At 42.8% G+C, this 25,281-nt stretch overlaps 2 protein-coding genes across 4 annotated transcripts; both read left to right on the forward strand.

Annotated features, from left to right (window-relative positions):
• The first annotated feature begins 1,211 nt into the window (after window positions 1-1,211).
• On the forward strand, window positions 1,212-4,556 carry LOC125152375 (major allergen I polypeptide chain 2-like). Its single transcript, XM_047834175.1, has 3 exons — window positions 1,212-2,402; window positions 2,917-3,098; window positions 4,342-4,556. The coding sequence occupies exons 1-3, from the start codon at window positions 2,342-2,344 to the stop codon at window positions 4,420-4,422; spliced, it is 324 nt and encodes a 107-aa protein (XP_047690131.1). The 5' UTR covers window positions 1,212-2,341; the 3' UTR covers window positions 4,423-4,556.
• Window positions 4,557-15,054: 10,498 nt separating this feature from the next.
• On the forward strand, window positions 15,055-25,053 carry LOC125153552 (zinc finger protein 181). Of its 3 annotated transcripts, XM_047836830.1 has the most exons (5): window positions 15,055-15,817; window positions 16,501-16,575; window positions 21,171-21,291; window positions 21,529-21,615; window positions 22,815-25,053. In XM_047836830.1, exons 2-5 carry the CDS (start codon window positions 16,567-16,569, stop codon window positions 24,290-24,292), a joined length of 1,695 nt encoding a protein of 564 aa, XP_047692786.1. In that variant the 5' UTR covers window positions 15,055-15,817; window positions 16,501-16,566; the 3' UTR covers window positions 24,293-25,053. The 3 variants fall into 3 exon arrangements, with proteins under 3 accessions (XP_047692786.1, XP_047692787.1, XP_047692788.1); XM_047836831.1 differs by having other exon boundaries at window positions 15,056-16,575; window positions 21,532-21,615; XM_047836832.1 differs by lacking the exons at window positions 15,055-15,817; window positions 16,501-16,575 and having other exon boundaries at window positions 21,165-21,291; window positions 21,383-21,615.
• The last annotated feature ends 228 nt before the right edge of the window (window positions 25,054-25,281 follow it).

Genomic DNA, 25,281 nt, shown 5'->3' on the forward strand with positions numbered 1-25,281 from the left:
GGAGGTTTGCTGGAGCCCAGAGCTGAAGGTAAGACAAAAGTTTTCTGGTTCCAGTCAGAACTCTATGCCAAACAGGATTCACATCCGGTAACTGCTCTTGGCTAAGAGGAACCGAGTCCTGAACTCCAGCTGTCAGCCACCATGGAGCCACTCCAGTCATGAGGCCCCAAGGTCATACCTATGATGGTCACCTCATGACGAGCTCAGGTCACTGCAGATGTTCCTCAGAGGTTCCTGGGCAACTATCCGCCTGGGAACACAAGCTTCATGTGCCCCAGACTGGCCATGCTTGCTCTTTCTTTACTGGGACAGAATTTCAGGGTGGTCAGGGCACTTGGGCAAGGATCACACGTCTGCTGTCCTTCACTAGGCCCTTCCTTCAAGTTCTCCCCAGCTTTGTGAGATGGTGAAGCCAGATTTTGGAGTGCTGGAGCAACACAGTCAGGATGCTGATGTCTGTGCAGACCCACTGGGTGCCACAAGTCCGTCTGAGATATCTCTTCATGTGGAGACATTCGCCGAGGTCAGGGGCACTTGCTGGCTGAAGTCTTGCCAGTATATGCAATCCTTTCCTAATGCAAGTGTTTGGTTTGTTTTTTTTTTAATGCATTTTTATTTGGGGATAGTTCTAGACTTACAGAAAAGTTGCAAAGATTTGTCAAAACTGACATTGGCATATTACTACTAACTAAATTCCAGACTTTATTCGGATTTTACCAGTTTGTTCATTAATATCCTCTTTGTGTTCTAGAATCCCGTCCACATCCTACACACACTGCATTAATTGTCATGTTTTCCCAGTCTCTTCTGGTCCGTGATAGTTTCTTAGTCTTTCCTTGTTTGTCATGGCCTTGATAGTCTTGAGGACCAGGTATTACAGAATGTCCACTAAGCTGACTTTGTCTGCTGTTTTTCTCATAGTTTAAGAGTCTGAACTTTAGGTATGGGGTTTAGGGAGACACCAAAGAGGTGACGTGTCGTATTGTCACGTGGTAATATGTATCATCCCTGGTTACGTTAGCCTTGATCATTTGATTAATGTTGGCTTGGCCAGGTTTCTGCATGGTTTTTCCCCTTCTCCTACCTACTCTTTGGAAATGAATTATTAAGTCTAACCCACTCACAAGGAGGGCAGGCAATAAGCTCCACCTCCTTAAGGGAGAGTACCTATGTGTATTATCTAGAATGCTTTTGTAAAGAATATCTGTCTCTTATCTCCTTATTTATTTATTTAAACATTTATATCAGTATGGACTCACACATTTAATTGTATACTTTGGGTTATCAACCAATACAATGTTATTTCTTTTGTTTGCTCAAATTGTTTCAGATTTGGCCACTGGGAGTTTCCTTCTATAATTTTCATGGACTATCTCATCATGTTTGTGCCAATAAACTACTTTCCTAGATTAGAAGGTTGAGTTTAGCTCTTGAGAGCGTTTAAGCACCTTTGGTTGACCTGGCACCTTGGTATGTGGAACTCCAACTCACAATGGACATAAGAGACAAACTTTACAACCCCACAACTATTCACTAATGTTTCTGGATGGGCTAGTAAGTCCAACCTCCTCTTGGGATTAAGTTTACTGATGGAGGCGGGTGAGACAGGGCCAAAGCTGGAGCTACTGGGAGTCAAGAAGGTGCCCAGGCATTTGCTTCCTTAAGGGTGAGAGGGAAGCAGGTGACATGATCCTAATTTAGAGCATTACCAGCCCTTGAGGAGGCCTACCTGCCCAAGCGTCCTGAGACTCCCCTAGTAGGGAGTGATTTGTAGCCCAAGGATGGTGTCCACCCATTCTCAGGGCTTGATCCACAGACTGCAGCAGTTAAGGTGTTCAAGAGGCTTGAGTTGGGACTAGCACCCCATACTTATCTCCAGGACTTAAACTTGGGCACAAGTAAGGTTTTTGGATGCTCTTTTGTCTACCTGTAGTGGTGTAGACCTGTCCTTGACCCCTCCTGTGATTTTCATCTCTTTGTCTTGGGAGGGTATCGCACTTGGGAGCCAGGATAGTTTGAGGGAAGGAGTAGCAGGAAACAGGGGTGACAGTTGGAGCTGGGACAACAGAGCAGTTGGCTCAGCATGGAATCACTTAGACACATCACCTCCAGTTGGTCTTTGGCAAAGAAGAAACCACATCCTCTCCAAGAGCTTTGCCCTCAAGAGTAGGAAGGGCTTCCCACTCTTAACAGCCCAAAGGCTGAGGGAGCCACATGTGCCAGGTCCCTGCCCACAGGCCTTTGGAGCTTCTAGGAGGGGTGTGGGCTGGGCTTAGGGTGCTAGTAGTTTATAAAGCAGCAGAAATCCTGTCCTGAGCAGAGCATTCTAGCAGCTGACACGATGAGGGGGGCACTGCTTGTGCTGGCATTGCTGGTGACCCAAGAGCTGGGCGTCAAGATGGGTGAGAGCAGATGGAGGGACAGATGACCTTCCTGATCCTTGCCCTGCTCTATCTCACTCCTTTACCTCCCATGGTGATCTCCAAACAGGTTCTAGCCACAAAGTTAGGCGGCAGCTGGGAGATCATTGTCCAGGAGTCCTGCAGAACCCCCCTGATGTTTTTAGTCATTGAATGGAGGGAGACGTTTGGAGATGGAGGGGTCATTAGTTGTGCACACAATAGGGGATAGTTAGTTGGGGGTAGTGGTGCTTATTTGAAAGGCAGAAACAGGCAGGCTGGGATGCCCGGAGGCACCGGTCAGGGGTCTCTCCCGGCTGCTCTCTTCTGCTGAGAGTGCCTCATAGAAAATGTTCTGTCTGTCTGGGATGTAAGCAGTCCTGGGAGTGGGCAGGTCTCTGCGGAAGGTGAGTCAGAAGACCCTGGACATATGTGAGTTGCTTTCAAGTGTTGGGCAAACAGGAACCTCCTACTCTGCTGATTCTTTTGTTAAGGTGTTTTCTGTTTGTGTCTTCAGCGGAAACTTGCCCCATTTTTTATGACGTCTTTACTGCGGTGGCCAGTGGAAATGAATTACTGTTGGACTTCTCCCTCATAAGAGTCAATGCTACTGAACCAGAGAGAACAGCCATGAAAAAAATCCAGGATTGCTACGTGGAGAACGGACTCTTATCCAGGGTCTTGGATGCACTAGTCATGGTAATTTCCTATCCTTCCCCGCCTCCCCAACCTTCACGTTGCGCGTGCAGCAGATTGTAATATTCCACATACAGACCATGCAGTCAGGGGCTACATGGCAGGTAAGAGCTATAAACAATCAAGCACATAAACCTTTGCTCCGCTCTACAGCACATAGAATACGCAACCTCACGCCATGTGCACACCCAGCCTGTTCTACCACACGTGTCCCTTGTGTGCGAATTACCTTACGCACAGTTGGAAAATAGGGGACTAATATCGGTGTGGCATAGAAAGCGTGTTGACTCATAGGATTTTTTTCTTTCTAGGTTAGGGGTGTCAGAATTGCAGGAGTAGGATTTTAGCCTTCCACAGGAAAGAGAAAGTTCTTCATTCAGCTCCTGCACATGTAGGAGCCTTGTCAGTTCTAGTTGAGGAATATTGAAACGAAGGCACCTGCCCTCAGACTCTCTTCCCAGGAAGGGACTCCCTGGCTTTGGGAAGCTTCTGGTTTTTGGCTTCTGTTTTACTTCCCCTTGTGCCCACCTTGATGGCCGCTATTCCTTTGGTTCAGAGTCTCACTTCCATCTGTATCATTTCAGGGTCTAAAGTCAGATTTTCCACTCTGTTGTTCTGGTGCCTGAGGCCCTCGAGGCAGCTCCTAGCTACGTGCAGCTGCACCCCAGCGCTAGTCAGTGTGTTTCTGGTGAACTATCTTTTTCTGTTATTTTTCTTGTTGCACAGTTAGGTCGGTTTTGGCTAGTCTGCCTCTTACCTCTACTTGCCCTTAAGTGCTGATTCTGTAAAATGAGAGCTTTGTGAAGAAGTGGAATTTCTTGCACGACTACGGGCACCCCGGGCGCATGGGATTGTTCACAACACCCACATCCCCATTCCATACATCCAGCACACCTGACAGATGAGTCTCGGGTGAGGGAGACATCGCATGGACCCAGACTCAGCTCTCTTGCCCCTCACCCAGGCCCAGCCCCCATCGCGCCCTCCAGAATCTTCTCCTCTTCTTGCCTCCCTCACTGGTTGTTCAGACTCCCTCCTGGCACAGGTGCGTGGGTGACGGGGGAGCCGTCTCCATCCTGGTCTGACGGATCGCGGCCCTCTCTCCAGAAATCGGTCTGTGGGCTAGAGGTTCTTGCTAGGGACGGAGCGGAAGGACTGGGGATGAGGCATGAGGTGATCCTGGGGGAATGGATAGCGCTGCCATGCGCTCAGGCCTTCTGTCCCTGCTCGTCTTACTCTCTCCCAGGCAACCATCAGCAAAGTTTGCATCGTTGAAACAAGTCAGAACACCGTAGAAGATCTCAAGCTGAACACTTTGGGGAGATGAATCTTTGCCGCTGATGCCCCTCCTGAGCCCCATCCTCCTGCCCTGTTCTTTACACCTAAAGCTGGAATCCAGACACCTGTCCTCACCTAATTCACTCTCAATCAGGCAGACTAGAATAAAAAAACTGCATCTTAGCACCCCCGGGTGCCCCGTGTCTGTGTTCTGTGCGGGAAGCGTGGGAGGCCTGGCAGGAGATCCTGGGACATGGCAAAGGGAGGTGACATGTGCTCATTGAGAGCATGGGGACTGGAGGCAGGCTGAATGAGGAGCACATGTGAGCGGTTTCCTCTTCCTCGGGCTATTCTCTCATCTGCAAAATGGGGATTAAGTGTGAGGATTAAATGAAATCACATACATGTAACCCCAGGATTCATCACCATGGAAGGATAAAAATGTTGTCCATGTAGCATATTTCCAACTCTGGCATTTGTCACAGCAGCAGAGCCTCTAGTCCCTTAAATGTCATCCTGGCAGGGGCGCCTGGGTGGCTCAGTCGGTTAGGTGATCGACTTCAGCTCAGGTCATGATCTCAAGGTTTGTGAGTTCGAGCGGGGCATCAGGCCCTGTGCTGACAGCTCAGGGCCTGAATCCTGCTTTGGAGTCTGTGTCTCCCTCTCTCTGCCCCTCCCCCACTTGCACGTGTGCAAGCGCTCACCCTCTCTCTTAAAAATAAACGTTAAAAAAAAATGTCACCCTGGCAATTTAAAGGTGACTCAGGTGATGACCTGACTGGGTTTATCACAAATCCTCTCTGTGTCTCAGTGGCATTTGCCATTTTCTGCTTCGTTTTTAAAAAATTTCTTAATGTTTATTTTTGAGAGAAAGAGAGAGAGAGTGCACACAAGTGGGAAGGGGCAGAGAGAGAGAGAGAGAGAGAATCCAAAGCAGGCTCCAGGTTCTGAGCTGTCAGTGCAGAGCCTGACACGGGTCTCAGACCCACAAACTGTGCGATCATGACCTGAGCCGAAGTTGGACACTTTAACCGACTGAGCCACCCAGGCACCCCACCATTTTCTGCTTCTTTGGTAGATGTCTTCTGAGGAGGCCAACCTTTCTGCAGGAACTCTCAGTTCCACTGCTGTTCTTGGGTTCTGCCAGCGGAACCATGACCCCTATGCAGTCTTGGCTCAGGAGGAAGGGAGAAAAGAAGTGGATGGAAGAAACTAACCCAGAGGGAATGGCTGTCATGGGGGAGATCTGGCTCTTCTCTGGCCTAGTGGTTGAACTTAAGCATTTCAATTCACCTGTTTACTCATTTTACATCTGGGTTTCACACCTACCAAGTCTGCTAGACCTAACGTTAACTGTTCAGGTCAGACTAAAGGTCTACAATTTTACTGAGAAGTACAAAATAGAATTTGAATTGATAAGGGGCTAAATCATATCCCGTATATGTAGGGGATAAATTGACACTATAGAAATGTCAACTATTCCCAAAGCCATCTAAATTAATCTTGGTTCTAATGAAGATTGATTTAAAGTTCCTCCAAAAGAATAAATTCTTTTTAAAAAAAAATTTTTTTTTCAACGTTTATTTTTGGGACAGAGAGAGACAGAGCATGAACGGGGGAGGGGCAGAGAGAGAGAGGGAGACACAGAATCAGAAACAGGCTCCAGGCTCTGAGCCATCAGCCCAGAGCCCGACGCGGGGCTCGAACTCACGGACCGCGAGATCGTGACCTGGCTGAAGTCGGACGCTTAACCGACTGCGCCACCCAGGCGCCCCAAGAATAAATTCTTGAATGGACATCAAGCAAGACAATTTAGAAAAATAAGAACCATGAGCAAGATCTTTCTTACCAGGTATCACAACATAGGTATAAGACCAACAATGAATCTAGTTTCAGTAGAGAAATGGATGGTCATTGTGATAGAAGAGAAAACACACAAATAGACTCAAAGAAAGTTTAAGATATAATAGTGACAGCTTATTGAGTCATGGAGAAAGAATGGATTTTTTTTAAGTGGCATTGAACAAAATGACCAAAATATTTAAGAAATGAAGATGGATTTGCCAAGCCTTTCCCTGTGGATTAATGACTTAATTGCCAAAGTTCCAGTAGTTAATTATCCATTTGTCATGAGTGATCTCTGTCTCTCTCTTTTGACTTCCGTGATATCATAGTCTGTTGGTTTTTCTCTCTCTTATTGGGGCATCTTTCTCAGCTTTTTTTCTGGTTACTTGTGTCTTATACAAGCGATCATTGTCTTTGCATCTCTTTTCTATACAGACTTACTTTCTTCCAAATTTAAATCTCCAAACCCAGTACTAAAACACTTAAAGGCACAAAATTGGCTCTCACTAAATATTTGTTGAATTAATTAATATTGAAAAAACCCTAAATTCCTCCTCAGGCCCAAATATACAGAGGACTTAAATAAACAAAAGATTTGAATGGGAATTTTGAACAGCATAAATATGTCATTTCCCTCCAAAAATAACGGTTTATTTATTTTTTATAAACTGGATTTTTGAACAGGATTTTTTTGAAGAAAAAAGTACTTTATTTAAAAAAATTTTTTTTGAAAGAGAGAGAGTGAGCAGGGGAGAGGCAGAGGGAGAGGGAGAGAGAATCTTAAGCAGTTTTCATGTCCAGTGCAGAGCCTGACATGGGACTCAATCCCACGAATCTTGAGATCACGACCTGAGCTGCAATCAAGAGTTGGCCACTTAACCAACTGAGCCACCAGGCGCCCCTGAACAAAAATTTTAAAACAAAATCAGGGGCAGCAAGGCCTATGAAATACTAAAATTTATTTATTTATTTATATTTGAGAGAGAGAGAGCACACATGAGCAGGGGAGAGGGTCAGAGGGAGAGAGAGAATCCCAAGCAGCCTCCATGCCCAGCACGGATCCCGACTCGGGGCTCGACCCTGGGATCATGACCTGAACTGAAACCAAGGGTTGGATGCTCAACTGACTGAGCCACCTAGGTGCCCCTATGAAATATTAAAACATAAACACAGGCAGATAAATGGACTGCGAAAAGAAGGCCAGACATAGATGTAAATAATCATGGATTTTATGATAAAGGTAACTTGCAAGTAAGTGAAGAAATTAGGATTATTTCATAAATGGAATGGTGCTGGATCAATTGATTGAACATTTGGGGAAATCAAACTATCGGATACCTCACTTACAGTTTTCTTCAAAATAAACTCCAGATAAGTTAAAGTCTTACATATTAAAAGATGTTTTAAGTTTATTTATTTTGAGAGAGACAGAGACAGTGCAAGTAGAGGAGGGGCAAAGAGAGAGGAAGACAGAGAATCCCAAGCAGGCTCCGAACTGTCAGCATGGAGCCCAACATGGGGCTTGACCTCATGAAACCATGAGACCATGACCTAAGCCAAAACCAAGAGTCAGACACTCAACTGACTGAGCCATCCAGGTGCTCCAAGGCTTATATATTTAAAGAGTGAGACAGAAAAATCCCATAAAAGTCTTGGAAAAAATTGTAGAATATTTTTATAACCTTAAAGAAGACCTTCCCAAAGATATGTGTGTGTGTGTGTGTGTGTGTGTGTGTGTATATATATAATATAATCATAACATATATTATTATATATACATACAGAGAGTATAATACTTTTAAAAAATTGTTTTAGAAAGACAAAGCATGAGTAGGGGAGGGGGATAGAGGGAGAGAGAGAGAATCTTAAGCAGGATCCACACTCAGTGGGGAGCCCAGTGCAGGGCTCAATCCCATGACCCTAGGATCATGACCTGAGCCAAAGTCAAGAGTCAGATGCTCAACTGACTGAGTCACCCAGGCACCCCTGAGAGTATAATACTTTTATGATACTTTTTTTTCACATTGAAATTCTATTTGGAATAAAATTCACTCTTTAAAACAAAAGAATAGAATAACAATCTAGATTGGGATTGATAACGCATGTAGAAATAAAATGTATGACACATTGCACAACTGCCAGGGGAGAAGAATGGATGCTTACTGTTCTTATGGTATTTTTTATACCATATGTGAAGAGATATAATATTACTTGAATGTTGATTGTGATAAGTTAAAGATGCATATTATAAAATAAGACAAACCACTTTAAAATCACTAAAAAATAAGTGAATATATAACAAAATATTGAATTGTAAAAATAGTTCAAGGGATGCTTGGGTGGCTCAGTCAGTTAAGCATCTGACTCTTGATCTCAGCTCAGGTCATGATCTCACCATTCATGAGTTTGAGCCCTGCATCAGGCTCTGCGCTGATGATGTGGAGCCTGCTTGGGATTCTTTCTCTCCCTCCCTCTCTCTCTTTGCCCATCCCCCACTTGAGCTGTCTCTGTCTCTCTCAAAATAACTAACTAAATAAAATAATTCAAAATTAGGCAGAAAAAGGACAGATGGGACAAATGAGAAATAGATAGCAATGCTGTAGATATAAATCCAATATATCAGTAATCACTTTAAATATAAATAGTTTAACAATTCTTTTTAAGAGATGGAAATTGTTAGAGTGAATACAAAAGACTCCAATATATGCTGCCTATAGGAAACCCACTTTAAATGTAAAGACAAAATATATACACTAAAAACAAAAAACAAATGTCATTTGCATCTTCTCTCTTTTTATTCTGATCAATGTGGCTAGATGTTTATGAGTTTTTTGAAAAGCCAGATATAGGGTCTCATAAATTTGTCTATTATTTTACAGTTATATATTTGAGTGGCTTTTACTCTAGTCTGTTATTTTTCTTCTGCTTACTTTGGATTTTGTCTGCTCTTTCTTTTCTAGTTTCTTGAGAGAGTCATTGATTTGAGATCTTTATTTTCTAATATTGGCATTTAGTGCTATAAATTTGCTAGCAGTATCCTACAATTCTTAATGAGTGTTCTTTGATTTTCATTCAGAACAAAGTACGTTCTAATTTCTCATTTCCTTTTTGACTTGTGGATTGTTTAGGAGTATGTGATTTAATTTCCCAATATTCGAACACTTGCCAAATATCTTTTGATTACTGATTTCTAATTTAAATTGATCGAGAGAAGATACAAATGACCAAATTAGACTGCTTTATAGATTTTTGTCTCATAGCGCTCCAGAGATGTCTTCCATAGACCATAATTTCTCATGAGAATTCAGCTGTCGTTCTTATGACAGTACTCCTGTATATGTAATGTGTCATTTCCCTCTGGAAGCTTTTATGATTTTCTTCCCTCCACTCCCCAATTTAGTGAGATATAATTGACACATAACATTGTGTAAGTTTATCTCTGTGTGTGTGTGTGTGTGTGTGTGTGTATGATTAGCAATGTCAAGCACATTTTTGTGTGCCTATTGGCCATCTGTATGTTTTCTTTGGAAGAGTGTCTATTCACTTTCTCTGCTTTTTTTTTTTTTTAAAAGGGTTTTTAAAATATTGAGTTGTAGGAGTTATTTATATATTTGAGATACTAACCCCTTACCAGATAGATGGTTGACAAATATTTTCTTCAATTCCATAAGTTGCCTTTTCATTTTAATTTTTTTTGCTATGCAGAAGATTTTTATTTTAACTACCCAGTTAACCAGTTAATTAATTAAACTTCCATCCTTGTCTTTATTCATACATATTTCATGTAGTCACAATCTGGGCAGAAACTATTTCCATCCTGCCTTTTTTTTTTCATCTGTTACATAAACCTGTGTCATGTTTCTCTATGCCTTTATTGTTTTCCTTTGAAATGTCTGTGTACTTTTTTTTTCTTTTCAAATTTTTATTTAAATTCTAGTTAGTTAACACACAATGCAATATTGGTTTCAGGAGTAGAATCACTTACATACAACACTCACTGCTCATCATAACAGGTGCCCTCCTTAATACCCATCATCTATCAAGCCCACCCCCACCCACCTCCCTCCATCAACCCTGTTTGTTCTCTACTGTTAAGAGTCTCTTGGGGCGCCTGGGTGGCGCAGTCGGTTAAGCGTCCGACTTCAGCCAGGTCACGATCTTGCGGTCCGTGAGTTCGAGCCCCGCGTCGGGCTCTGGGCTGATGGCTCAGAGCCTGGAGCCTGTTTCCGATTCTGTGTCTCCCTCTCTCTCTGTCCCTCCCCCGTTCATGCTCTGTCTCTCTCTGTCCCAAAAATAAATAAACGTTGAAAAAAAAATTAAAAAAAAAAAGAGTCTCTTGGGGTTTCTCTCCCTCTTTTCTCTTCCTCCCCTCCCGTATGTTCATCTGTTTTGTTTCTTAAATTCCACATATGAGTGAAATCATATGGTATTTGTCTTTCTCTGACTAATTTCCCTTAGCTTAATATACTCTAGCTCCATCCATGTCGTTGCAAATGGCAAAATTTCATCCTTTTTGGTTGCTGGGTAATGTTCCACTGTACATATATACTATATCTTTTTGATCCGTTCATCAGTCAATGGACATTTGGGCATTCTCCATAGTCTGACTATTGTTGATAATGCTGCTATAAACATCAGGATGCATTTATTTTGGTATCCTTTGAGTAAATACTTGTGAGTGCAATTGCTGGGTCATGGGGTAGTTCTATTTTTAACTTTTTGAGGAACCTCCATACTGTTCTCCAGAGTGGCTGTACCAGTTTGCATTCCCACCAGCAGTGCAAGTGGGTCCCCCTTTCTCCACATCCTTGCCAACACCTTCTGTTTCTTCTGTTGTTAATTTTAGCCATTCTGACAGGTGTGAGGTGGTATCTCTTCATGGTTTTGATTTGTACTTCCTTGATGATGAGGGATGTTGAACATCTTTTCATGTGTCTGTCAGTGATCTGGAAGTCTTGTTTGGAAAGTAGTGACTTCATAAAGAGGTCCTGGAGTGCCCTACAGTGCAGTGTCCCCTGTTCAGAACCTGGCACTTCAGGAGAAGTGTTGCTTCCACCCTGCTGTGGTTTGGAGTCACTTTTCCTTGCAGGACAGTCATCTGCGTGACTCTCTGCCTGTTGGGGGCTCTGCTTGTTCATCCTCCCTGTTTGTGGGCTCCCTGGCATGAATGTCTGTTTTTCACCTTTCTCAGTGCTACTGGTTCCCTCTCCACGACAGACAGCTTTGCTCCCAACCACGTCTTCACCCTTCCTACCTTCTTTGATGTGGCCTCTTTGCTATCTTTAGTTGTGGAGTTTGTTCAGCGAGTCTTCAGATTGTCCACTGGGTTATTTACACTATTGTGTCATCTAGTTGTGTCTATGGGATGAGGTGCACTTAGGTTCCTCCTGCTCCACCATCTTCCCAGCCCCATATGTTCTTATTTCTTGTGGAATAGCCATTAGTTCCTTTTATAGATAAGATTCCTGGTAGTGTGTTCCTAGGTCAAAGGATACATGTACTGTAAATTTTAAAATACATTAAATAGATTACTCTTCAAGATATCTACAAAAGATTGACAGCTCCACCAGCAATTTAAGTTCCTGTAATAGTTGATCTTGAGTTATTTTACTTCATGACACATTTTGACTTTTGTTCTAAGGGGTTATGTTACATTTCTTGCTAGAGGACAAGAAGTTTTTCCCACGCTGGAGAAATTGAAGGTGGTATTGTGTGGTTATAATAAGTAGTATTCTGTCCAACTTTCCTGCAGTCTGAAATTTTAAGTTCCCCAATTCGTGTAGAGTTCAGAAAGTCTTATTTTTTTTAAACAGAATCCAATTTTAGGATGAGACCCAGTTGTGCTAAATATACTGCTTCATCACCTGCTTATGATAGGCATGGTCAGGTTTCTCTTAACTGTGTGTATGCACTTTTAATAATAGGTGTTCATTTAGAATGGCATCTCTAACGTATGAGTGGCATTCGTAAATATGAAGAGTTACGTGGCTTTGGGCAATAGAAGGCTACCTCCCGCCCCAATATTTAAGGAAGTAGGGTTAAATAGAGAGATTTGGCAGGGCTTATAACAATGAGTGGATACATGAAGAAAAAGCTAGGAAAGCATGGCATTATAATTGGCCGCTTGTTACATGTGAGTACTAGGATTTCTTTTTTAATGTTTATTCATTTATTCTGAGAGAGAGAGAGAGAGAGAGAGAGAGAGACCATGAGTCAGCAGGGGGAGGGGCAGAGAGAATCCCAAGCAGGCTCCATGCTGTCAGTGCAGAGCCCAATGCAGGGTTCAATGTCATGAACCGTGAGATCACTACCTGAGCCAAAGTCAGACAGTTAACTGAGCCACCCAGGTGTGCCCACAAACGGGGCTCTTGACACCGGCCCTTAGTTTTCCTCAGGGAACCTGGCCAACCTCCCAAAGCAATGGCTATACACTGTTGGTCAACGTATGCACACTTGACACTTCCCACTGAGTTCACCCTTTAGTGTGAACCTAATACTGGTCATCTAAATAATCGGAGATGTAGGATGTCAGAGTTCCTCAAGGATGGAAGGAGAGAACATGAAGGTTTTCTTTGGAGGCTCTGCACAGGTTCTACACTGGGCATTCTGGGGTCAGGCCTGGGCCAGATTGGGAATGGAGAGGTCTTCTAATCAGTGACAGAACTGGGACTAGACGCTTGGATTCAAAACTTTGGCCTATAGTGCATGTGTGTAGGCTTATTACAAAGTGACAGACGGAGGATGGGACAATAACAAGGATAAGGATCTCTACCAGAGGTCTCAGCAGGAATCTCTCTCCCCTTGGCAAAATTATGTCATTTTTTTGATGTCTCTGGAAGCTAGAGTTCCAAACTTACTTATTGCCATGAGTCTTGGAACAGTTTCAGAATCAGTATGAACCAGCTTTTCTTCTCCCAAATTCATATTCTCAAATTTGCCCTGGATTAATTTCCAGCAGCAAAACCATTTACTGTAAATAGTGAGTAACAGAAAACGAAGGCAGGGCTAGTGGAGGAGTGGGTTCAGTATGGCATGTATTTTCCTATCTCCTTACTGATTTCTTTTGGCCCTATTTCCTTTCTCAAGTGACTGGCATATTTATTTATTTATTTATTTATTTTCAACGTTTATTTATTTTTGGGACAGAGAGAGACAGAGCATGAACGGGGGAGGGGCAGAGAGAGAGGGAGACACAGAATCGGAAACAGGCTCCAGGCTCTGAGCCATCAGCCCAGAGCCCGACGCGGGGCTCGAACTCAGGGACCGCGAGATCGTGACCTGGCTGAAGTCGGACGCTTAACCGACTGCGCCACCCAGGCGCCCCTGACTGGCATATTTAAAACCAGCTTGCTTATTACGCCTGTGACTTCCCGCTCCACCTGCCTCTGGATTTCTCTTTATTCTCTACTCATTAGAGTGCCTCTATCCTTTTTGGAGTGCTCACATGTTACGGTTTCAGCTTTGAAGCAAGTTCTTTAAGAGCTGGACATAAAGAGCTACTGAAACAAAAGGACTAGCCCTCTATTTAAACTTCTCACCTCTGCCCCAGCCCCATCTAGTCTTTTAGGGTTAGCCACTCCCCTCACCCCACCGTGAACTTAATTTATGTGCCAAATATCTGAAGGCTCATAATGGGAAGACTTCATAATTCTCTCAGGAAGGTTATGAGAAAAAGCAGCAACAATGCAGAATCCGTACGTAAAATTTACTGGATGGACCACGCAGGGACTGTTATATCTAAATGTAGTTTAAAGTGTTTGCAGACTGGTAGTAATCCCAGAACTTGTCTGAACTTGTCCAGAACTTGTCTGGGGCACCTGGATGGCTCAGCTGGGTGTGAGCACGCGCGCGCGCGCGCACACACACACACACACCATCTTCTTTATCCATTCATCTGTCAATGGTCATTTAGGCTCTTTCCACACTCTGGCTATTGTCGATAGGACTGCTATAAACATTGGAGTGCATGTGCCCCTTCGAAATAGCACACCTGTATCCCTTGGATAGATACCTAGTAGTGCAATTGCTGGGTCGTAGGGTATGTATTTTAATATCGAAAAGGCTTTTGCTCTAAAAGAACAATGACCAAGAGATGTGCAATTCTCAGAGAAGGAAATATTAAAGCCAACAGACACATGAAAAGATTCTCAACCTTATTAACGACAAAAGATATGCAAATTTAGGCCACACTGAGCCACAATTTCACACCTAGCAGACTGGCAAAATCTGAAAATTTCACAAAATCAAGTGCTGGCAGTAATAGCTGGCAACCAAAATAACTATCAACCATGCTGGGAGTGCAAATTGGTACAATTTTGGAATACAATTTGTCATTGTATAATAAAGACGTGGATGGGACTATATTTTGCATTGGCAAATCTCTTCCTCTTACATATTGTAAGCCTTAAGAAGAATCTAGGTGGTGTCACAGTGTTTTTGCAAACTACTCTTGCTATAGGAATTAAGCACCACACCTACAAGATACATACCGAGGTGGAGGCACACTGATGAATCTGATACACGTAAGTACTTGAAATATACAAGAAAATTCATAGCCACACAATTTATCATTTAAAAATAAATACAATTGAAATCAACAATTATAAATTAAAAGAAAGTAAAGGATAAACCCACAGATACACCCGCAGTAGGCTGCTTTGGCCGGCGGACATCTGCAGGTGGCGCGCGTTTGGGTGGGCGGGGCGAGGTCAGCGCTTCTGGGGACAGAGGTGGGGGAGGCTCTGCCAGTCATCGGAGGAGTGACGGTCTTTTTCCTCAAAGCGTTCGCTCGAGCCTGTCATTTCTGAGTCCTTCGAGGACCTGTACACGTGACGGCGGCAGTCAGTGTCAGAGCCGCGACGCGACCGCACACATTTCCGGGAAGTGGCGTCTGTGCGCTGACAACTGTTGCCATGAAAGCCCGGACACAGGGCATTTTAGGGAACGACAGGACTGGGCAAGCGGACGCCGAACACTCAAGACCCTCACGTGCTGACCACAGTGGCCCAGGCTTTTGTACGAGAGGAGACCTTCCGCTGGCAGAGGCCAGCTCTCCGCCAGCACCAAGCAAGGGCGGCCCACGTCCCGGCAGGAGGACGTACGCGTGAGCAGACCGGCGACCCGGAAGACCTTTCGCGGCCGCCTAATTTTCTGGGAAGTGTAGTTTCGTGGTTCGGGCGCCATTGTACTTAAGAAGCAAGCAGAGGGCGATCCTGTTGTCCCCTGGATACTTCGCGTGCGCGTCCCGGTGGAGCAGCTCTGCGACGAGAGCCATCCGCCGGGGCGTTCCTCAGACCGCGCGGCCGTTTTTGTCGCCGGGCGCCCGGAGCTCGCACGGCCGCGCAGCCTTCTGGGAAGTGTGGTTTTACGGGGGGACGTGCGAAGCGCCGGTAACTTGTCCCCGACGCGGAGGCGTCTGGGAAATGCCGAGCTGGTGTGGGCTCTGTCCCCCGTCCACCCCGCGGTAGTGTCGGGAAAGCGGCCGAATTTTCCAGGGATAGTGCGGTTCTCGCGACGGCGGCGGCCCTGGTCCGCGGAGGTGCGGGCTCTGGTCCGCCCGGCCCGGGCCTCGGGGCCAGGGAGGGCCCGCCGGAACTCAGGCAAGTGTGAGTCCCAGCAGGGCGGCGGGGCGCCGGGCACGCTGCTGCCTAGTCTACCCCGCGGGGGGAGCACCGCCTGGGCCTTAGCCTCCTGGACCTCTCTGTAAAAGGGGTATCGCTTACCTCCTGGAGTTGTGACAAGGAAACGGGCGAGTGAGTGTGCAGGGTACGCACTGAAAGAAAACCCCATCCGCAGTGGTTTTTAGCCAATCCGGTCATGAAACTGACGCTTTTCACGTGTGCAGCCTTCAACAGATGGGTTCAGTGTCGCTAAGTTTCAGTTTTCTCACCCTTTAGAAGAGAAATATGGAATAATGTGAATGTCCACCATGCATAGTTGTGAAGATTGAACGAGCTCTTCACATGATTACTGTTGTTCTGTGAGCCTGTCTCGTGTGTGTGTGTGTATAAAATAAATGTATACTTATATACCTATATATACCTATATACACACACACACACACACATACATAAATATACACACACACATATATAGTAGATTTACACACCGTTGGCGCCTGGTGAATGATTACCTCGTGCTAAGGAACACTCTGCTAGTTCAGGGGAAGAATGGAGTCTGAGAAAGTGATTCCCAGTGTACTTTTCCTTGCAAGTGTGTTACAGAGCTGCAAGATAAGCCTCATTTTTCAGGGCTTCTTTTTTGTGTTGATCTGCCTTCTCAGGACGCTACTCTTCTTTAAGACAAGAGCCTGAAAAGAGGACTGTGTTGACTTGGAAACTGCAAAGCCATGTTGCAGGTAAGTCGGTAAGGTCCCCGGATCTTCCTGAAACACCTTAGCAGAACTCTTGAGTGTTTGCTTTGCTTCTCTTACCAGTTCCTACCTAACGAAGTCCGTTTAGGGACTGGATCTATATGATTCCTTTCATTATAGCAAAGGATGGAGCCCACAGAAGAACTCCCAAAGTACTGTCTACTCTCAGTGCTCCTCTTCTGCCATTTTTCTGCTTGAAGCCTCTGTAGAATCTTGAGCAAAAAAAAATTTTTTTTAATTACAATTCAGAATTCATGTTTAGAATTTTAGGCTATTTGCTTTACAGTTGTCAAAGCAGTATCATGTGGTCTCAGTTAATGGTATGCCAGTCCTTTCAGTTGTTCAAGTCAAGAGATGTTTGGAGTCATCTTTGATTCTTTCCTTTCTCTTGTAACACATTCAGACGCCCTAGTTGAATCTGAAATACATCCCGGATATCTACAGAATCTCACCAATGGTTGCAACATCACCGTTGCCACCACCGCCACCACCATCCTGTCATTCCTCAGCTTAAAACTCTTCAGTGACCCTAACTCAAGTCAGAGTTCTATAGTGACTTAAAATGCTTTGTGCAGGGGCGCCTGGGTGGCTCCGTGGGTTAAGCGTCCAACTCTTGATTTCGGCTCGGGTCATGACCTCACATTTGTTAGATCGAGCCCTGCATCGGGATCCTTGTTGAAACCTAAGAACCTAAGAGTCTGTCTTTCCTTCTCTCTCTGTGCCTCCCCTGCTGGCTTCTTGTATTTGTTCTCTCTCTCTCTCTCTCAAAAAAAAAAAAAAAAAAAAAAAAGAAAGAAACCAAAATGCTTTGTGCAATTACGCTTTTATCCCCCGATCTCATCTTACTGCTCTGTCTCCTTGTTCCCGTGAGCTCTAGCCCCACTGGCTACGGCTTCCAGGCCTTGGAAATTGCTGTACCGTCTGCTTGGAATATTCTTTCCCCAGATATGTAGAAGCTTGATTCTTAACCTCCTTCATAGCTTTGCTCAGTGGTTACTTTCTCAGGAAAGCTTTTGCTAACACCTGCAGTCAACTTTTCTAACAATCACTTCTACTTCTCCTCACTGCTTTGTTGTTTTCCGAAGTGATTATCACTCACTAGATAACACGCTATTTAGTAAGTGCATATGCTCGTTGTTGGTCTCCTCCCTCTAGGAGGGATTTTTTTTTCCCCCTGTCTGGACTGTTTTCAGGACCCAGAGTGGCATCTGGCACAAAACTGATGCTTGGTTGTTCAAAATAATAAGTTTTCACCATAGCCGCACTTTTGGTTTCATGGAGGAAGACTTTATTAATTATAAGGGAATGGGAATATAAGGAATTAAACAATTATAGTAAACATAAAGAGGGAGAGAAGTATAGAGAAGAACAGAGAAGGCTTAATACAGCAAATCAGGTACTTAAAACATCTGACCTTCTGGCTCGGGAAACCCTGCGGTGACCAGCCCAGTTGGAGTCCCAAGGGTCCTGGAAGGAGCCTCCTCCCCTCAGGTGAGACTTCTGAGTAGCTATCCTGCCAGGGCAATATATACATATACTACCCTTGTGTGATTTATGGTTAGTCATTAAGTTTGCCTAAGTGCAGTGCTGAGCAAGCTGTTTTTTGTTTCTCTTATCATATCTCACCCAGGAGCCTGGCATCTGCATAGTCCTTTTCCCTTCCTGATCCATTCTAGGAGGCCAGCCTGATTTGGCTCAAGGAGGAACATGAGGCACATTAATCCCTCTTGGCGTCAGGAACAGAAGGGCCAGTTTTGATCTTGAGGCCAGATACGGCATACAAGCTGACTAAGCCCCCATGATTGTGTATGTGTGGCTCTGGGCAGAAATGTGTAACGAGTCACATGAACAGCTTTACACGGAACATTAGTAAATCGTTGTTGAGTGAATGAACTTTGAAAAAAACAGTTAGGATCCTTGAAAAAAAAGGGTAGGATCATCAGGTGGAAGGTGAAGCCTGGCATATGTTGGTGCCATAGTGTTAGTGGCATATGTGCACGTTGGGCAGAGTCTGGGTTTCTTGGGAATGTTAGATAACTAGGGGAAAAAACTTTTTTTTTTTTTTTTAAGTAAAAGCTAAAGTGAACTAGTTGCCAAAATCATTCATTGATACATTTTGTAAACACTTGTGAACTATCTGTTGGGAAGAATCTTACATAGGTTTGAGCGTCCTATCCCGTGACATACAGGACTTTGTAATCTAGTGCAATACTAAGAGAACTTTTCTTTTCTTTTCTTTTCTTTTCTTTTCTTTTCTTTTCTTTTCTCTTCTCTTCTCTTCTCTTCTCTTCTCTTCTTTTTTCTTTTTTCCTTTCTTTTTTTCTTTCTTTTTTTTCTTTCTTTTCTTTCCTTCCTTCCTTCCTTCCTTTCATTTGTTTTACTTATTTAGAGCACAGGAAGGACAGAGAGAGGAGAGAGAGGGAATCCCAAGCAGGTTCCTCACTGTCAGCGTGGAGCCTGATGTGGGCCTTGAACTTGTGAACCATGAGGTCATGACCAGAGCCAGAATCAAGAATTGGACACTTAACTGACTGAGCCACCCAGGCACCCCCTAAGAGAACTGTGGTGGAAATGTTCTTTTTGTGTACTGTCCAGTATGGAGCCACCGGCCCTGTGTGACTATTGAGTACTTGAACTGTGACTAAAGTGACTCAGGAACTAAATTTTAAACTTTACTTAATTTTTAATTTTTATTAATTTAAACGTACATAGCCAAATGTGGCTAGTGGCTACTGTTTTGAGCCAGTACAGGGCTGGTAGAAAAGTAAGAAAGCATAAGAAATTAAGATAGGTGCTGGAATAAATATCCTAAGTTCTTCTGGGGACAAAGATGAATGAACATCCCAGGCTGCCCAGGCAACTGAAGGGGCAGGAAGAGTTGAAGCATCCCTGAGGAGGCAAGGCTGGAACTGGTTTTGGTGACCCAGGGTACCAGGGAGGCAGAGATAGAAGTGAAGTTATACCCTGAGAGAACATCTTGAGCACAGGTAGATAGGGCTAAGAATCTTTCAAGGAACTGTGAAAATTTTCTAAAGTGGTGGTTCTCCAACAGGGGTGATTTTGTCTCCTTTAGCCCTACCCATAGGGGACATTTGATAATGTCTGGAGGAAACATTTTTGGTTGTCACAGCCCTGGGGTGCAGGGGAATGGGTAGAGGCTAAGGGTGCTACTAACTAAACACTCTGCAATGCACAGGACAGCTCCCACCACGATAATCCAGCCTGAAATGTCTATTGACATTGGTCAATAGACCAATGTACTTGAACTGTGACTTCAGCTCGGGTCATGATCTCACGGTTCGTGAGTTCAAGCCCTGCGTTGGGCTCTGTGCTGGCAGCTCGGAGCCTGGAGCCTGCTTCTGATTCTGTGTCTGCCTCACTCTCTGCCCCCTGCCCTGTTCACACTCTGTCTCTGTCTCTCAAAAAGTGAAGAAATGTTAACAAAAATTTTTTTAAAGTAAATAAATACACTTAAATAAATAAAACCAAAGACCAGTATCACTAATGAATATACAGGCCGAATATCCAAATAAAATAATAGAATATTGAATCAGCCACTTGGAGTGAAAAATGTATCATAGCCAAACAATGTCCATGTCTTCAATGAAAGATAATAATAATGCCATTTTAAATGTATACATTTTTTGCACATATTATAGTTTGACTAATGAGTAAGCTGTTACTGAACATTTAAGCTTTTTCTAAAGGTTTGCTATTTTAAATAATATCATGAATGGGTACTATTTTCTTAGAATATTTTCCTTGAAATGTATTCTCTGATTCTTTGCCTGTACTTTTCAAATTTTTTTTTTTTTAATTTTAGTGTTTATTTTTGAGAGAGAGAGAGAGTGCACAAGTTGGGGAGGAACAGAGAGACAGGGAGACACAGAATCCAAAGCAGGCTCCAGGCTCTGAGCTGTCAGCACAGAGCCTGACGTGGGGCTGGAGCCCACAAACCCTGAGATCATGATCTGAGCCGAAGTCGGATGTTTAACCGACTGAGCCACCCAGGTGCCCTTCTTTGCCTGTACTTTAAGGTCCAATTCAAGGACTGCCTATGGCATGAAACTGTTCTTTAGTTTTCTTGCCCATGGGTCTCAATTTTTTTAAATTACAGGTTTAATTATATACCATAAATGGTTTTTGTTTATAAACTAGTTATATATGAATCTTTCTTTAATATAAAGATGTCTTTTTTCTGAACATACTGGATCATTCTTTTGAACCTTATTGGATCATCATTTTTTATTTACCTGTCATGTAAGCTATAACAAAAATACAACTAAGTACTTGACTGTATGCTGTCACATGTTGAATGCTGATTTTAAAAATTTTAGAATTTTCTTCCCTTTGGCAGAAAAAACTCTCCTGAAGCAAAAACTCTCATATTTCTCTTACCCTTATTGTAAAACAATGCCAAACACATAATTATCCAATTACTATGTAACTTAGATCCCTGATCATTGCTATAACTATTAAATCTTGTTCCCTTTCTTCTACAACTAGGGTAATTTTGTCCCTTAGTCAGTGAGAGAAGTGGCCCTGGCTATGACTGAGCCTAAATATGTTTGCTCTTTCAGGTGACATTTAGTGATGTGGCCATAGACTTCTCTCATGAAGAGTGGGGATGGCTAGATTCTGCTCAGAGGGATTTATACAAGGATGTGATGGTCCAGAATTATGAGAACCTGGTTTCTCTAGGTAAGCATAGCTCCTTCTCTACCCCATTGGGGGAGATTTTCTGTCAATTACTGGAGATCCTCTTGAGTAAATGGCTGAAATTTTGTTTCAGATTCCCAAGGATGTGTAGAGTTCTGTTGTGCCCTGCCTGAAGCTTATCTTCCCATTTCAGTGAAACTTCCTTTCGTTCCTTTTATGATGATGGCCTCTCCTTCATGAGGACCACAGTTTAAACAGGTTCTGTATTTTTCCTGTAAGCAGGTCTTTCCATACCTAAGCCGTATGTGATCAGTTTATTGGAGGATGGGAAAGAACCTTGGATGGTGGACAAGAAACTGTCAAAAGGTATGTTTCCAGATGAGTCGTGGAGAATCAGGCAAAAGAAGTCTTTGTTAAACATGCTTGTGGGAAGTATGGAGGCATTTTTGCATATTTTAGGGGTACTCTCTTCAGAGATCCCAAATGTAACATATGAGGGATCCTTAGATTTCAAAACAGCCATTCCTCCACCCCGGGTTATTATCTTTCTGCATTACTTATGTTATCTAATCAAAAATGGAGGTTTTGCCATCATTATAATTCAGATTGTTATTTTATTTGCAACAAAATAAAGCAAATTATTCTCTTTAAGTCCACTTAAGGAAAAATATACAAATGGTTTTAGGCAAAGAAAGGCTGTCAGTTAGATGGCAAATGAGTTTTCCCCTAAGGCTGAGCTTCGAGGGTCAAATGTGGACATGAGTGATAGAGGGAGTAAAGAATGTATAAAAACGTTTCTAGGAACAATGTTTTCTAATGTCCAATAAATGATACGATTTTACACAGATCCTACACAAACAAAGCCTAAATCTTTTAGAGCGATAAAGAATATTTATTTTGTTCGTTGTTAACTGTGTAACGCAGTACTGTAAATTGTGCATTTTGGGGAGATTGGGTGGCTCAGTCGGTTGGGCATCCAGCTCTTGATTTTGGCTAAGGTCATGCATGATCTCATGGTTTATGGGATCAAACCCTATGTTGGACTCCGGACTCAGCATCGAGCCTGCTTGGGATTCTCGCTTTCCCTCTCTCTGCCCCTCCCCTGTCTCAAAATAAATAAATAAACTTAAGAAAATAAATTGTGCATTTTAAGCATACTAACTGACAGTAAATTGAGAATAACTGAAGGTTGGAGAACCAAGGCTGTGAGACCAAAATGTGGTCTTTCACATAAATGTAGGTACAGAATAGAATGTTGGCTTGGAATCCAGAATACCTTGTGTGCCTTTTTTTCCTTACAGTTTCACTTTTTTTCCATAGACTGTTTGCCTGTATTTAACTCATTTTCCTTATTACTCTCTGTTCCCGTCTCTGTAAGCTGTCTCTGTTTTCTGCTCCATTTGAACTTTGTTCAGAAATGATTGAATACATGAGAATTGTCAGTTATGTGCTTTCTGGGGATGAAGATGTGCTCTATTTTTCCTCTAGTTCTCTAATCCTTCCATAGAAGTTTCTTTTTAAGAAGTACAGAAAAAGCAGTGTTTTGCTTTCTTGATATATTTCAGATTGGGACTCAAGATGGGAAAACAAGGAATTATTAATGAAGGAGGATATTTATGATGAAGATTCACCCCAGATGGTAATAATAGAAAAAATTACAAAACAAAGTCATGAATTTTCAAATTTTAACAAGGACTGGGAATTTATAGAGGCGTTGGAGGGGAAGCGTGAAAATCAGGTAGAACATTTCAGACCTGTGACCCTCACCTTTAGAGAAAGTCCCACTGGGGAAAGTATTCACAAATTTAGAAGCATCCTCCATTTAAAGTCTATTCTTTCTGAACCACAAAGAATTTCTGCTGAAGGGAAATCACATAAACGTGATATATTCAAGAAGAGCTTACCAAAAAAACCTGTTATAAAAAATGACGATATCAATGGTGGAAAGAAACTTTTGAATCCTAAAGAAAGTGTGGCAGCCTTCAGCCAGAGCAAATCTCTTACCCTTAACCATTCTTATAATAGAGAGAAAGTCTATACATGCAATGAATGTGGGAAAGCCTTTGGCAAGCAATCCATCCTTAATCGCCATTGGAGAATTCATACCGGAGAGAAACCATACGAATGTCATGAATGTGGGAAGACGTTTAGCCATGGCTCATCCCTAACTCGGCATCAGATAAGTCACAGTGGAGAGAAACCTTACAAATGTATTGAATGTGGGAAGGCCTTTAGCCACGTGTCATCACTTACTAATCATCAGAGTACTCACACTGGAGAGAAACCGTATGAATGTATGAACTGTGGAAAGTCGTTCAGTCGTGTTTCACATCTCATTGAACATCTGAGAATTCATACTCAAGAAAAACTCTATGAGTGTCGAATATGTGAGAAGGCCTTCATTCATAGGTCATCTCTCATCCACCATCAGAAGATTCACACTGGAGAGAAACCTTATGAATGTAGTGAATGTGGAAAAGCCTTTTGCTGTAGCTCACACCTTACTCGACATCAGAGAATTCACACTGTAGAGAAACAGTTCGAATGCAACAAATGTCTGAAAGTCTTTAGCAGCTTGTCATTTCTTATTCAGCATCAGAGTATTCATAATGAAGAAAAACCTTTTGAATGTCAGAAATGCAGGAAATCCTTCAGCCAGCCAGAATCACTGAACATGCATTTAAGAAATCACACTAGATTGAAACCTTATGAATGCAGTATATGTGGGAAAGCGTTCAGTCATAGGTCATCCCTGCTTCAACATCACAGAATTCACACTGGAGAGAAGCCCTATGAATGTATTAAATGTGGGAAGACCTTCAGCTGTAGTTCAAACCTTACTGTACATCAGAGAATTCATACTGGAGAAAAGCCATATAAATGTAATGAGTGTGGGAAGGCTTTTAGCAAAGGTTCAAATCTTACTGCCCATCAGAAAATCCATAATGGAGAGAAACCCAGTAGTGCAATAAGTGTGGAAAAGCCTTTAGGCCATATGAATCTTTCTACGTGTGAAAAATCATATAAGCGAGAAACTGTATGAATGCGATATTTGTCATAATACACTTAGCCATAGATCCTTCCTGAAAATTTATACTGGAGAAAAGTCTTTTGAATGTAATGAATGTGGGAAGGTCTTTAGCAGTAATACAAGCCTTACTGTCTATCACAGTTCACACTGTAGAGAGAATGTTTATTGCCTTCATAAAGGCAATAAATACGGGAAAGCCATTAGCCACTGTTAATCCCTTAATTGACAGAAGTAAGTACACACAGGAGAAAAACCCTATATATGTAGCATATGGGAAAGACATGAGGCAATATGAATCTCTTATTGAACACAGGAGAGAAGCAATATGAGTATAAAAATTGTGGGAAGTCCTTCAGTGAAAGTGTATCCCTTATTCTGTCTCAATTCACACTGGAGAGAAAGCTTGTATGAGAAATGTAGCAAACTGTTCATTGCGTTATCTTGCTAGACCTCACAAGATTAATGCTAGAACAGCCTGAAGGACGTAGGAGTTATGTGTAAATCTTTCTTTACAATGATGTTATTTGTAAGCAGTTCTACAGGAGAGCAAATGAGTAGATTATAAATGAATATGCATTTCTTATAGCAATAGCAAACAATTTTACTCGAGTCCTGCATAGAAGTTTCTTTAGCTAATGGGCATGTGAAGATAATTTAGTCACCCAGTGGATCCAGGAAATGTTTTAAAGTTAAAAATTAAAGCTGCAAAAGAAGTAAAAGGTGGTGTGAATAAAGTTTTTGGTCTCTAATAAAATCAGTTTGTATATAATGAACTCTTTCACTGTGACACTGATATTTCTTGCAAAGTTTTTTACTTTCCTCTTGAAGCATTAAGCCTTGCTGTGTGCTTTAGCGGGAGACTAGCTAAGCTAGAGAAAAATGGCTTGATCTCTGTGCTAAGAATATCCTTATTTTCGTGAAGATAATTCACAGTCCATTTCCAGTTGGCTTAATTCACACATTTTAATTTTTACCAGTGCAGTGAGAACATAGCCAAGAAA

The sequence above is a fragment of the Prionailurus viverrinus genome, chromosome E2 (assembly GCF_022837055.1).
Source record: "Prionailurus viverrinus isolate Anna chromosome E2, UM_Priviv_1.0, whole genome shotgun sequence".
Classification (NCBI taxonomy): domain Eukaryota; kingdom Metazoa; phylum Chordata; class Mammalia; order Carnivora; family Felidae; genus Prionailurus; species Prionailurus viverrinus.

What these genes read in the sequence shown, in the direction of transcription:
- LOC125152375 (XM_047834175.1), top strand. Translation starts at nt 2,342, where the DNA reads ATGAGGGGGGCACTGCTTGTGCTGGCATTGCTGGTGACCCAAGAGCTG. An exon ending in AGAGCTGGGCGTCAAGATGG is followed by an intron (nt 2,403 to 2,916) that starts GTGAGAGCAGAT and finishes TTGTGTCTTCAG; the next exon opens with CGGAAACTTGCCCCATTTTT. An exon ending in TCTTGGATGCACTAGTCATG is followed by an intron (nt 3,099 to 4,341) that starts GTAATTTCCTAT and finishes ACTCTCTCCCAG; the next exon opens with GCAACCATCAGCAAAGTTTG.
- LOC125153552 (XM_047836830.1), top strand. An exon ending in TGAGAACCTGGTTTCTCTAG is followed by an intron (nt 21,292 to 21,528) that starts GTAAGCATAGCT and finishes TTTTCCTGTAAG; the next exon opens with CAGGTCTTTCCATACCTAAG. An exon ending in GGACAAGAAACTGTCAAAAG is followed by an intron (nt 21,616 to 22,814) that starts GTATGTTTCCAG and finishes GATATATTTCAG; the next exon opens with ATTGGGACTCAAGATGGGAA.